Consider the following 13,340-nt stretch of genomic DNA (forward strand, 5'->3'; position numbering starts at 1 on the left):
TTTCCTCAGAAACAGGTTGTCGGGCTGCACTTTGCACCCCTGTTTTAAGTTTTTTTAATGAGACTAAGGAGGTACTCTTACCATTGAAGCGTAGCATGAAGATTGAGGGAATTCTGTCAAAAAATGTTCCCAAAAAATGAAATCTTTTAACATTTTTCTCCCCTTGTAATTTTGCTTTTTTGTCTCTTCAGCATTTCCCTTTGACACCCCCCCCCCCACTTCCCCAATTTGAAATACTTGAGAAACTGCTAATCTGTGCATGTTGAGTACTATAAATTTGTACATGTTGGCAGGTCTGCATTAACTCCCTGCCTCTTTCCACACATAATTTTAACAACAGCAACAATAACATAAGAAAAATCTCAATAACAAAGCTATTGTTACCACCGAAAGGCAGAATAATGTATGTAAACATGAAGATTGTTGGGAATTTTGTCAAGTTGCATTTTAGCAAAATGTTCCAAAAAAATGAAATCCCACATGACCACTTTTTTCTTTATCATAATTTAGCTTTTTTGTCTTTTCAGTGTCTCCCTTCGGTCCTTTGCAGTCGTCCAGTTGGTCTCGGGGGTCCACTGATGGAGGACTCCTCCCCTCAGCTGATCTGGGAGCTGCCAGCTGAGGCTCCCTCATCCTCGTCAATCCTCATCTCTCTCCTCGTCGCTCCTCATCGCACCGACAATGGCCAGGCGCCTCTGTGGACGCTTTTAGACGGGACCCATGGGGAATGTTTGGGACGAGAGGATGGATTCATACGGAGGTGGTCTGAGGAGGGGAGTCTCTTGTGTGGTGGACTTACTACCCAAGTCTGCGTGACGGGACTTCAACCAGGTGGGGGCCACTTTTTATTCAAACTCTAATTAAATAATAAGGTAATACTGGAGAAAATGTTGATACAATTGTTTTTTAAAAAGTTCTGTTATTGTTCCCACAACCCCAAATCGTTTTCAACTATATCAATAGTACATGGCATTTTCCTCCCAAAATGTACAACAAATAATAAAATAATAGGCCTTTCTGTGATATGATTCCATGATTTCATTCAATATTGACTCTCTTTATAATATTAAGGACTTTTTCCTGTCATTTCTTTGTAATGTCAATACCGGGTTTCCAGAGAGACAAGGATGTCCTGGTACATAGAAAAACCTTTCCCTCAAGCCTCTTAGCGGGTCCTTGCACTTGAGTGCAGCAGCTAATCTCCGAGAACAAAATAAGAGCATTATTATATTAATCTTGCTCGGCAGCTAATTCTATCAACAATATTAATTGTGGCGCTGTGATTCAAAATGCTTTTGTGCAGGAGTGAGGTTTTTTTTATAACCATTTTGTTGTAATATCCCGTACATATTTGGAACTTTAATTGCCGTTAAAGGCAGGATTATGTTTCAGGGGAGATATCAGATGAGGAAAACAGCACCGCAGTCACCTCCATCCTCCAAAAAACCTCCATACTTGAGAGCCATCATCACATACTCGCAGCCACTTCTCAGCATGGTGGTGATGTCATGCTCTCCAGTTTACCTTTAGCCACCCTTCAAGCACCTCAGGCCGATTCTGTCAGTGTCATTTAATGTAGCCCGGGGGGTTGGCTAACTCCCTGGCATTAGCAGTAATCTACATGCGCACGTGTTACAACCATCGGAGCTCTCCAGCAGATCAGCAAGTCAAATTAGGCAACAGTTTGGCCATGATGTCTTGTTGCGTGTTGTTTTTATGTATGTTTTTATGTAAGAAAAGCAACAGCAACAACAAATGAACTTTGTCTGTCTGAATTACGATACAGTTATGATGCCATCTACTGTACGGTCCCGTTATAGTGTGTTTATGAGCAAGGGCCAACACTTACCTTCAAGTCCATTTGTGGCTGTACAGATTTGTTTTAGTAGAATAAAGTTGCAGCATTATTAGTAAAAGTTATAATTACGAGGGTAATATTGGAATATTACGATAAATAAGTTTGAATAACAAGCATGACATTGCGATTGTGAAAAAAATTATGAGAGTGACTTTGGAATTTTATGGGAAAAATTTTGCGGTGTTGGAATATTCAGATTTTTTTTTACTCATTTACTTATTTAAGAGAGTCATATCAGAATATTATCAGAGAAGACTTGGAATTACGAGAGGGGCATTGTCATATCAAAATATTGTGAGAAAAAAGTTGTAATTATGAGATTGGGATTAGAATACTATGAGAAATAAATTGAGAAATAAGAGAGGCACATATTACAGGGAAAACGTTTTAATTGACATTGGAATATTTGGGTAAAAATTGGAATAGTATGAGTGAATCAGTATGAGTATCACAGTGAAACAGTTGTAATTATGAGAGTGGCATGAAAAAAAGCAAAACTGACATCGTAATATCACAGGAAAAAGTCATAATTTTGAGAGTGATGTTAGAATATTATGAGAAAATGTTTTAATGACGTGAGTTTCATGTGATAAGGAAACATATGAGATTGACATTATATTTACTAAGTCATTAGAATATTATGGAAGTTGGAAGAAAAACGTTTTAATTACAAGAGCGATATTGGAATATTACGACAAATATGTCGTAATTAATAAATAATGAAAAAATTTAAAAATTGTAATTCCGAGACTCACATTGGAATATCACGGGGGAAAAGTTGTAATTACATGAGTGACAGTGGAAAATTATAAGAAAAAAATTGATTGTGATATCTGAATATTACCAAATCTAGCATCAATGCTGGCATTGGAATACTATGAGAAATAAGTCGTAATTACAAAGGTGGCATCGGAAAAATACGAGAAAAAAGTAATTACAATTTGAGTGGCATCACAATGTTACTGCAAATGTAATATAAATATAAATAAATATGTGATCTTATTACAATAGTGACATCGGGGTGTATGAGGAAAAAAAGGCATAATTGCAAGGTGACGAAAGATTATAATTAGAAAAATAACGTAATTATGAGAGTGACATCAGAATGGGGGGGAGGTGCAATTACGAGGTGACGATAGAATATTATGAGGAAAAATAACATAATTACGAGAGTGACATCAAGTATATGCGAAAAAACATAATTACGAGAGTGACTTGGAATAGTCGTAATTTTACAACAAAAAAGTAAAACAACTTTCCCAAAATAATTTAGTAAATATAACTTTAAAAATTAAGTTAGTACAAGAACAAAATGTAGCTGTACACGGGAATAATTATAATATTGTATATATTATAACATTTAATGAGATTGAAAATGTGCTGTAGCAATTGTGAGGAAATACAGCATATCAGGGCTTATTTGTGTTTTGAAATTTTGGTAAAATTCCAAGTGAGCTCTGGAACGATTCAGCAACTATGGCAGGGGCTAGAAGATCACAGCACTCGTGTACAAACAAGCGTCATAGATCATAACGAAGAGTTGTGACTCCTGGTCCAATCTACTCCTACGCTACGAGGTGAAGGAAAGCTTGCAACCGTTAACTATGTGCTCCCGAAGAGGCGCCCTAATGGACTTAAGGTTTCTATACTCACGAGCAAATGCAGCGAGCCATAAGCTTTTGAGTTGTTTTAAGATAGAGCTGACCGTTCACACAGAGAGCACTGATCCTGTTTAGCGGTAAGGACATAAGGAGGGGGTATTTTTAGGTAGTACTGTGTATACTGTGGATGCATGTGCTTGCAGTGCAAACTATGACCACAATGATCAATATTTACTTCACATCTCCTTCCAACATGGACTGTAGAAGTCAGTAGTAGCATTGTAACGTTACCCTATGATGCCTATGATGGTGCCTGCCATCATCCCAGCGCCCTCTAACAAGAGTAAAGGTCCATTTTATGTGTCATCTAATCATCTGATGCACAAAAGTGAGATATAAACATGAATTGATTGGATGCTTTAAAGATCAGAAGTCTAGGATTTCTGTATTTCTGTAAAGTGACACTGTTGTGTTGATGTCTTTCTCCTCACATTGGCAGCAACGATAGCGACAAGAACAACAACATGGCAAAAGTTAACAGTGAAATCTCCTTCTCAACGCGACATCGCCTCTCCAGTCAGATGTCCGACGAGGAGCTGGCCGTCATCGAAAATGGAGATGGCAGGTGCGTCGGAGGGGAGAACACTGATGTGATAATACATGTATTTTAACTCATATTTTACCAATCAAACGGCAAAATCCTAAAGGTCAATGACAGAAGGTTTGATAGCTGCTATGTCAACGAAATAACTCAAGAACGGTAAGTTCTATCATGATGAAACCAAGTCCTAGCCCGACTTCCTGTGATCCCCCAGAAGTGGCCGTGAACTTCAAAAAAACGGCTGTATCTCCGGAACCGGAAGTCGTACAGAGTCATGGGTTGTCTCAATCGAAAGCTCATGTTCGAATTAGAGTAGGTGGAAGTTGGTTCCAAGTCGATACGACCTTCCATCCGGATGTTAGGTATATGGGTGAATAAGGTCTTGGCAACTGCTGCCAAAACCAAGTTTAATAATGTTAGGGGTTAGGCTTGCGGTTTTGGAAAGGGTTAGGGGTTAGGTTTAGGGGTTAGGGGTTAAGGTTTAGGGTTAGGGTTAGGGTTTGGGCTAGGGTTAGTGGTTGGGATTGAGGTTAGGGTTAGGGGTTAAGGGTTAAGGGTTAAGGGTTAAGGGTTAAGGGTTAAGGATTAAGGGTTAAGGGTTAAGGGTTAACGGTTAAGGGTTAAGGGTTATCACAGGGTCAATCACAATTGACGTGTTGACGACCCCTTGTTTACTATATTGGGTAATAGGCATGTAAAGGTGGTTATGGGTGTTAATTAAAGCTAATTAAAAAGAGTCCTTAGACGTTTGTAAACATGTTTTCTGTGCTCTAACTATGAAAATATTCCATTTATAAATAAAACATCCTGCCTCGCCGAAATTCATTTTTCACAGTCGGGTCTGGAACCAGTTGTGAGAGGTTCAGTAATCCCTTGTTTATGGTGGTTAATTTGGCTCCAGACCCAATTGGTTTCACAAAGAAGGATTCCTGAATGAAGTATACAAATAGAAAACCTGTTTACGACCTTCTAAACGCAGACAAAATAACAGAAAATATTACACATCAATAAGTTATAACATAGACTGGCATGTTAACATTGGGAGAGTTCCTTGCTTCCTGTGATGGCTATTGTCTTATTCATGTAACATTACTGACATGTAGTGACCAGTATAGAATCCTACATATCTAGTCTATAAAGGAGTCTTCTGAATGACTGAAATGTGTATTTTTGATCATTTAGCCATTTTTATGCTTAAAAATTAGGGATGTCTGATATCGGCTTTTTTGCCGATATGCCTATATTATTGGCATACTCTCAATTTCCGATACTGTTATGCGTAACATGACATATCTCCTGTGGTGGAATGAACACATTTGTGTGTGTAATGGATAGAACATCAGCAATTAGCTTGTCAAGGTGGCTGTAAACAACATTGTACAATATATGAGAAATACCAGTGATATCCAGGGAATATAAGCAAGTTTTCATGAAGAATTTTCATGAATGCCTATCAGTCTCAGTGCAGTATTTTATGGACGTCCCACCGTGCTTACTTATGGGAATTGTTACATTCCTACTAGTGAGGATAGGGAGCATATCAAGAAAATGGATGTATGGAAGGAACAAGTCAACTTGCTAACCAACCACGTTTGTTTACATGCTTGGGAGGAGATTTGATGAGGTCTTTTACCTAAGCTAAGATGAAAGTCAAGCCAGGAATTGGAGGTTCAGCACTTTCTATTATCATGGGAAATGTGAATTCACTACCAAGAAAGATTTGGGAGGAATGTCAAGACGTTCAAATTTGTGCTTCACTGAATAGCTAAGGGGCTGCACAGCGGTCAAGTGGTTAGCAGGCCACACAGTAAGGAGATTGGAAAGACCTTGGGCATCTCTGTGTGGAGTTAGCATATCCTCCCCGTGCGTGCGTGGGTTTTCTCCGGTTTTCTCCCACATTCCAAAAACATACATGTTAGGTTAATTGGTGACTCTAAATCAGGGGTGCTCACACTTTTTCAGCATGCGAGCTACTTTTGAAATTACCAAGTCAAAATGATCTACCCACTACAAAAATGCAAAACATCTATTTATTTTCAAATGTATTGAGGATTATTTGTACGTACAATGTATGTTGATGTACCTTACATAACCAAATGAGCCAATATTGCAAAACACACATAATTAACTATTAACATTTTTTGTAATTACCTGAGTTTACTTTGACGACTTGCACTGAATTGAATCAGCCAGGAATGCATAGTCCGGACAGTAGCTGCTGATAGCCAGGTTAGCCAGGCAAACGCACTTCGAAAAAGACATTATGAAAAAAAAAGTCCACCTCCCATTCCGTATGGAAGTGATATGTTTTTGCCTTTTTACTTGGTCCAGCTACTTCACTCATTTTAGTGACCATAAACTTTAGCGAGGGCTTAAAATCTGACGCAATTCGCCGACTAGCTTAGCACTTTGCATCGTTGTTTACGCATGAGCGGTGACCTAAAGGTCAAAATTCAGTTGTCATCTGACTGGTTGTCCTGTATGTCAATCAAGTAACGGGGATGGATGATAGGCTGACATCGTAAGTTCTGCTGCACTTAGAGACGTTGTTTGATTTGATTGGTCACCCGAAGGGCAACATTCAGTTGTCATCTGAATGTCACGCCGCGATCGACCAGCGATCAACCAGTACCACCTCTGTGATCGACCGGTAGATCGTGATCGACTTAATGAGCACCCCTGCTCTAAATCATCCATAGGTATGAATGTTAGTGTGAATGGATATACATGTCTATATGTGCCCTGCCTTTTGGCAACAGAATGTCCTAATGCTAGTCAATTTAATGGCCAATGAAAAACAGGTAATTTCATCACATTTTGCAATAAACAAAAAAAGGACACAAAAATGTCCTGTGAACTACTACAGGGCAAACAGACTAGTTTGTTAGGCTCGATATTGTCCGATAACCGAGCAGTGCATGAAAATTATAAATGAAAAATTTAAATCAAAACCCGAGTCATACAAAAAGCCAGTTTTGACTGTGCTGACATGTGACATGTAGCCATTTAACATTGTGAACTAATCGTAGATTGTGTATAGGCCGGGTTCTTGGAAGGTTGCACCCCCCCCCCGGACATATTCTTGTGTGGTGTGAGCTCCACTCTCATAACTTGGACTGGAGTCACAATTTTGATGACTTGACAATATCATCAAAGACTTGCGAACTCCACTTGGACTTTGATATCAGTGACTTGGGACTTGACTGGGACTTTAGTCTAATGACTTGAAAATACTTGAGATTTTCAGTGATTGTGTTGAGTAAAATGCAAGTGCTTATCACTTGTAAGGACTCAAATTTCAAGTCGATGACTTCGGACTTGACTCGACATGTCTTGTCTTGACTTGAGACTGGACTTGGACTTTTTTATTTGAAACACCGGTCATCTCTGGTCAACCTAAGGTCATCTCCATTCGGTCTCAATTTCCCCCCATGTCTTCCAGGGCTCGCCGCCTTTGTGACGACGACTCCAGGAGGGCTCCGTCCTCCAACTCCAGCAGAAACACTTTCACTGGTCCTGGGGCCATGGGCAGGTAACAGTCCTTGTACCTATTAGCCAATTAGTGAATGTCCCCGTAGTTCAGGGGTGTCCAAAGTGCGGCCTGGGGGGCCATTTGTGGCCTGCGGCACATTCTAAAAATGAAAAAAGCAACATAAAATATACAAGAGTAAAGTCAAAATATTGAGGCAAATGTCAAGAAACATCTGAATTTTAAGATTATGCAGAAAAATAGTGACATTTTATGAACATAAAATGTAAATACTCAACAGCCATTTTTAAAGTTGCACTATTATGAGAAAAAATATATTTTTGGAAAATTAGTTTGCAGAAAATTACAAGAATAACCTCAGAATATTATTAGAATAAAGTCATTAAAAATAAAACATGTACGAGAAGAAAGTTTAAATAGTTGTAAGATTTTAAACAAACAGAAGCGTCAGAAAAAAACAGCTAAAACTTTATCAAAATGAATTCAAAATATTATGAGAAACAAACAGAAGAAAAAAAAGTCGGAATCTTTGAAAAATTAGGTTGCAGAAAAAGTCAAAATATTATTTGAATGAAGTCATAATTATGAGGAAAAATAAGCAGAGGGTGAAAATAGTATAAAAATGTAAAAAAACCAGCTGTAATTTTATGACAATAAAGACAAAATATTCATTCATTCATTTTCTACCTCTTATCCTCACGAGGTTTGCGGGGGTGCTGGAGCCTATCCCAGCTGTCTTTGAGCGAGAGGCGGGGTACACCCTGGACTGATCGCCAGCCAATCACAGGGCTAAAGACAAAATATTGAAAGAAAAAGTCGGATTCTAATGACAAAAGAAATGTCAATTTTATGAGAATAAATTTGTAATATTTTGAGGAAAAATAATGTCAAAAAAAAGTTATATTTTTTGGAAAAATTTGTTTTGGAAAAAATTAGCTGTTGGGAAAAAAAACAACATAAAAAGTGGGAACAACTAAATATAAATAGGAAAGTGGCCTACATCCTTTCATGTATCGCTATTTGGCCTCGCTGTAAAAAGTTTGGACACCCCTGCTGTGGTTTGACCACTCAGCGCTTAACCCCCCCACCCCGGATTCTAGCCTAGATGGGTGTCACCTTCTCTTGTTCTGTCCGGACTCTCTCTGACCCATCTAGGCTCTCTTACTTCTTCTACATGCTGCGTAGTTGGGCCTTTAGCCGAATGAACCCTGAGGTCACGGAGAGGCACGATTCCTTCCTGGAACGCTTCCGAGGCCCAGAGCTCAAAGATGTGTCCAGCCGGGACAGCAACGCCCACTCTCTGGGCGCCAACGATGCCGTACATAGGAAGAAGTAAGTAGTGGTTTTGCTCGGTGCGGCTGTCATCTCTTCTATTGCACACACCTTGACGCAAAAAAAAAAAAACGACAACCGTGTGCTACTGAGGGGCTTTACGATGCCACGTTTCTTTCCCAAGCCTTGCCAGTAAGTGGCCGCTAGCTACTTACAACATCAACAACTGCAACAACACAGACGAGTAAGTTTTGTTGGAAAATAGAGGTAGAAAATGTAGCGATAGCTTAGCTGGTAGCCATTCCACATTTTCCATTCCACATGAAGAACTTTTTGTGGAACTGTGTCTGCATCAGAAAATACAAGTAGATTTTGGGATTCTCGTTACATAAGCTATACCTTGACCTCAGGCTCACACTGAATCCGTCTGAATCCAGTCCGGCTCACACTGACTCCGGTAGATGAAACGGCAATGCTCCGGCGTCTGAAAAAAAAAAAGTTAGACCCCAAACGGATTCTTCCCGTTATGCCGCACGGAGCTAGTGTGAGCCAACAACAGGGATTTAAATCTTACGGAATACTTCCGCCGGCCACATCGGAGCTGCGACGGATTCAGCGTGATCCCCGGGTTACTCTACGGGTGCAGTCTGGCTAATTCAGGAAAACTTTTAGAGGTAAGGATCGGAAGAGTAATTTGCTGGACACGTATGATCCGCACCAATCCCACCCACATGGCTCCAGACCTAGAGAACCCTTTGTGTCGCTGTTTGGTAGTCCTTCCGTTATAGAATTCACCCTACCCCCCGTTTGTCCGGTAAAGGAATAAAAAGCAAACAAACGTATGACCCTTCTTAGCAAAAAGGAGGACAAGAAAGAGGTTAAAAAAGACGAGAAGAAGGACGAGGACAAGAAAGAAGATGCGAAGAAGGATGATACAAAGGACGAGAAGAAGGATGATAAAAAGGACGAGAAGAAGGATGATAAAAAGGATGAGAAAAAGGACGAGAAAAAGGATGATAAAAAGGACGAGAAGAAGGACGATAAAAAAGATGACAAGAAAGACGATAAAAAAAAGGAGGAACCCCCGTAAGTAGAGAAGAGTTGCCATGACGGTTGTAGGTCCCGTTGCTACCAGACAAATGATTGTTGACTTTGTGTCCAGGAAGGAGGTCTGGGTCATGGACCCAGCTGCAGACATGTACTACAGGTGGCTCACAGTCATCGCCGGACCGGTCTTTTATAACCTCATGATGATTGTTACCAGGTATTTCCTTTTCCTTCACTTTCACTCCATTTTTAGTCCAAGATCTTAAAAGCCTCACATGTCCCCCAGAGCCTGTTTCAATGAACTCCAGGAGAGCTTCACCAAACTTTGGATATTCCTAGACTATACCTCAGACATCATCTACTACACAGACACCTTCGTCAGATCAAGAACAGGTCAGGATCCACGTAAAGGTATCTGGTTTTTGTTCCCCGGTTTTGACGCAGTGTTTGCTCCTCAGGTTACCTGGAGCAAGGACTGCTGGTGAAGGACAGCGGCAAGCTGCGGAGCAAATACAGAACCACTTCCCAGTTCAAGTACGACATGATTTCCATGATCCCTACCGATCTGCTCTTCTTGAAATACGGCTTCAACAACCCCGAGTTCCGCTTCAACCGCCTCTGCAAGATTTCCAGGCTTTTCGAGTTCTTCGAGAGGACAGAAACCAGGACCAGCTTCCCAAATATGTTCCGTATCAGCAATCTAGTACTGTACATCCTCATCATTATCCATTGGAACGCTTGCATGTTCTTTGCCATCTCCAAGACCATCGGCTTCGGGTCGGACACTTGGGTTTATCCAAACATTAGCCACCCGGAGTATGGCCGCTTGACCAGGAAGTACATCTACTCGCTGTACTGGTCCACACTGACCCTCACCACCATCGGGGAAACGCCCCCGCCGGTGAGAGATGAAGAGTACCTCTTTGTCATCGCCGACTTTCTCACCGGCGTGCTGATCTTTGCTAGTATCGTTGGTAACGTCGGCGCCATGATCTCCAACATGAACGCCTCCCGAGCCGAGTTCCAGGCCAAGATCGACTCCATCAAGCAGTACATGCAGTTCCGAAAGGTCAGCAAAGACCTGGAGGCCAGGGTCATCAAGTGGTTTGACTACCTGTGGACGGAGAAGAAAACCTGCGACGAGAAGGAGGTTTTAAAGAACCTACCGGACAAGCTCAAAGCCGAAATCGCTATCAACGTCCATCTTGATACGCTGAAGAAAGTGCGTATTTTCCAGGACTGCGAGGCTGGACTTCTTATCGAGCTGGTGCTGAAGCTGCAGCCTCAGGTCTTCAGTCCTGGTGATTACATCTGCAAGAAGGGAGACATTGGCCGGGAGATGTACATCATCAAGGAGGGGAAGCTGGCCGTGGTGGCCGACGATGGAGTCACTCAATTTGTCGTGCTCAGTGACGGCGCCTACTTTGGGGAAATCAGTATTCTGGGCATCAAGGGCAGCAAAGCCGGGAACAGGAGAACCGCCAACATCAGGAGTGTCGGTTACTCTGACCTCTTTGCCCTCTCCAAGGACGACCTCATGGAGTCGCTCACAGAGTACCCCGAGGCCAAGAAGGCCCTGGAGGAGAAGGGGAAGGCCATCCTGATGAAAGACAACCTCATCGACGAAGCGGTGGCTAACGCCGGCGCCGACCCTAAAGACCTGGAGGAGAAGATCAGCAAACTGCAGGACAACCTGGACGTCATGCAGACCAAGTTCGCCAAGCTGTTGGCCGAGTTCACCTCCAGCCAGACCAGGATGAAGCAGAGGGTCACACAGATGGAGGCCCAGGTGAAGGGCATCAAACCCGAGGACCTGACAGAGGTGGTGGCCGACAAGGACAAGAAAGTTCAGTAACACCTGAGAGGCGCCTCAAAGATGTGGAATTGTGTATGCTAATGGGCTAATGGTAGCCTTCACGTCCCCTTTTCTCCAGTCCACCAACCCCACAATACTGACTTTATCCTACCCCAAATTCCCTCAACATGCATAAAACCCCCAAACATGTACGCCTACGCGTACATGTACCATGTCGAGTAGTGCAGAACCCTTCTTTCCTCCTGCAGGAATACATGGGTACTGTTTGATACTGTACATACCAATGTGTAAAATACTCATCCATGGACACTACTGCATGACACTACTGACTGTATTTGTCTACATTGTCTATCACAGGGGTCTCAAACTCAATTTACTTGGGGGCCTCTGGAGCTCGGGTCTGGGTGAGACTGGGCCGCATCAGTTTCTCAAAAAAAAAAAACGCATTTATTAAAAACAAAAAAATTTTGGTTCCAATTTTCTACAAGAAAAGCTCTGATAAATCATTCCACTGTTCTCAAATATCTTACTTTTTATTTTTCTACACAAAATAAGATGAAAAATCAATAAAGAAATCAAGAATAAAGAAAATCAATCAGTAATAAATAAATAAAGATAATAATAATAATAATAATAATAAAACGGCAAATAATAAAAACTTAAGAAACCACATATAGTTGGTGGGTAGACAAATTATTTTTTTCAGATTAAAGTTAACAAAGCATTATTAGAGCCCTGTAGACATGACAAAACACGACTATAGTCACATTTATACTTTTTTTATTTACAACATATTGCGCAACTGCAGGGTCTTGAGACACATGCTAACTCGCAAACTAGAGAGCTAGCGATCTAAACGGTAGCCTTCAAGTTATTTCCTTTAAAATTAAATAGCCAAAAACTTACCACTTCCACACGGATAGGGAGGATAACTATTAACAGTTATTTAACCTTTAACATGAACATTAATCAAACGTAATAATTTTTTCTGGGTACATGATACCATACAGCATCCATATTAAACTTGCGTGGGCCGCACTAACATTAAACTTTCATATCAAGGCGGGGGCCTCAAACTAGTGTCCTGGGCCACATTTGACCCGTGGGCCGCGTGTTTGAGACCCCGGGTCTATCATTTTGTAGATAAAATAAAACATTAACGCACATGTTTTGTTTTACCTCAGCCACCTGGGGAACCCAGAAAGAAAAATTGGGGTGAAAATCCTGGTAAAGATGCACATACGTAAGAATGTATGTTCACTTTTGCAGTGTCTGCTTGCATTGGGGCCAAGTAGGGCAGTGCCCCATCGTATCCAGTAGATGGAGCTGAATATGAAGGCCATTTGTTTCTTTATTACCAAAGTTTTTAGATACCGAATACATGGAACTGAATCTTTTTGTGTTAGAATTTTGCGAACTGATTTTTTTTACATCATTTTATGCTGAAAATTTCACTGAATAAAATATGTTGAAGGGAAATGCATGTGTTTTTGAAGTTCAGTGAAAATAAATTGGATTACCTTTTGATTATTTGATTGATTTTATAAGAACAAATTTGGAGCACAAAGTTGAAGTGGACCTATTATGCTCATGTTTCAATCCTTTGTATTGAGTTGTGGACTCCTATAGAACAGCTACACACAATAACCACCACA

At 40.9% G+C, this 13,340-nt stretch overlaps 1 protein-coding gene across 3 annotated transcripts; it reads left to right on the plus strand.

Moving 5' to 3' along the window:
* The first annotated feature begins 630 nt into the window (after nucleotides 1-630).
* On the plus strand, nucleotides 631-13,210 carry cnga3a (cyclic nucleotide gated channel subunit alpha 3a). 3 transcript variants are annotated; one of them, XM_078790247.1, is made up of 10 exons: nucleotides 631-831; nucleotides 3,959-4,084; nucleotides 7,503-7,592; nucleotides 8,706-8,882; nucleotides 9,007-9,066; nucleotides 9,678-9,795; nucleotides 9,832-9,908; nucleotides 9,985-10,086; nucleotides 10,156-10,262; nucleotides 10,328-13,210. In XM_078790247.1, the coding sequence occupies exons 2-10, from the start codon at nucleotides 3,984-3,986 to the stop codon at nucleotides 11,722-11,724; spliced, it is 2,229 nt and encodes a 742-aa protein (XP_078646373.1). In that variant the 5' UTR covers nucleotides 631-831; nucleotides 3,959-3,983; the 3' UTR covers nucleotides 11,725-13,210. The 3 variants fall into 3 exon arrangements, with proteins under 3 accessions (XP_078646373.1, XP_057929411.2, XP_057929412.2); XM_058073428.2 differs by having other exon boundaries at nucleotides 632-831; nucleotides 9,678-9,908; XM_058073429.2 differs by having other exon boundaries at nucleotides 632-831; nucleotides 8,736-8,882; nucleotides 9,678-9,908.
* Nucleotides 13,211-13,340: the final 130 nt, after the last annotated feature.

The sequence above is a fragment of the Doryrhamphus excisus genome, linkage group LG4 (assembly GCF_037039965.1).
Source record: "Doryrhamphus excisus strain RoL-2023G ecotype Guam linkage group LG4, RoL_Dexc_Guam_v1.1, whole genome shotgun sequence".
Classification (NCBI taxonomy): domain Eukaryota; kingdom Metazoa; phylum Chordata; class Actinopteri; order Syngnathiformes; family Syngnathidae; genus Doryrhamphus; species Doryrhamphus excisus.

Bases quoted from the DNA above. Each gene is read 5' to 3' on its own strand.
- cnga3a (XM_058073428.2), top strand. From the start codon at position 3,984: ATGGCAAAAGTTAACAGTGAAATCTCCTTCTCAACGCGACATCGCCTC. The intron at 9,067-9,677 runs GTAAGTTTTGTT...GACCCTTCTTAG, and splicing joins AACTGCAACAACACAGACGA to CAAAAAGGAGGACAAGAAAG. The intron at 9,909-9,984 runs GTAAGTAGAGAA...CTTTGTGTCCAG, and splicing joins AAAAAAAAGGAGGAACCCCC to GAAGGAGGTCTGGGTCATGG.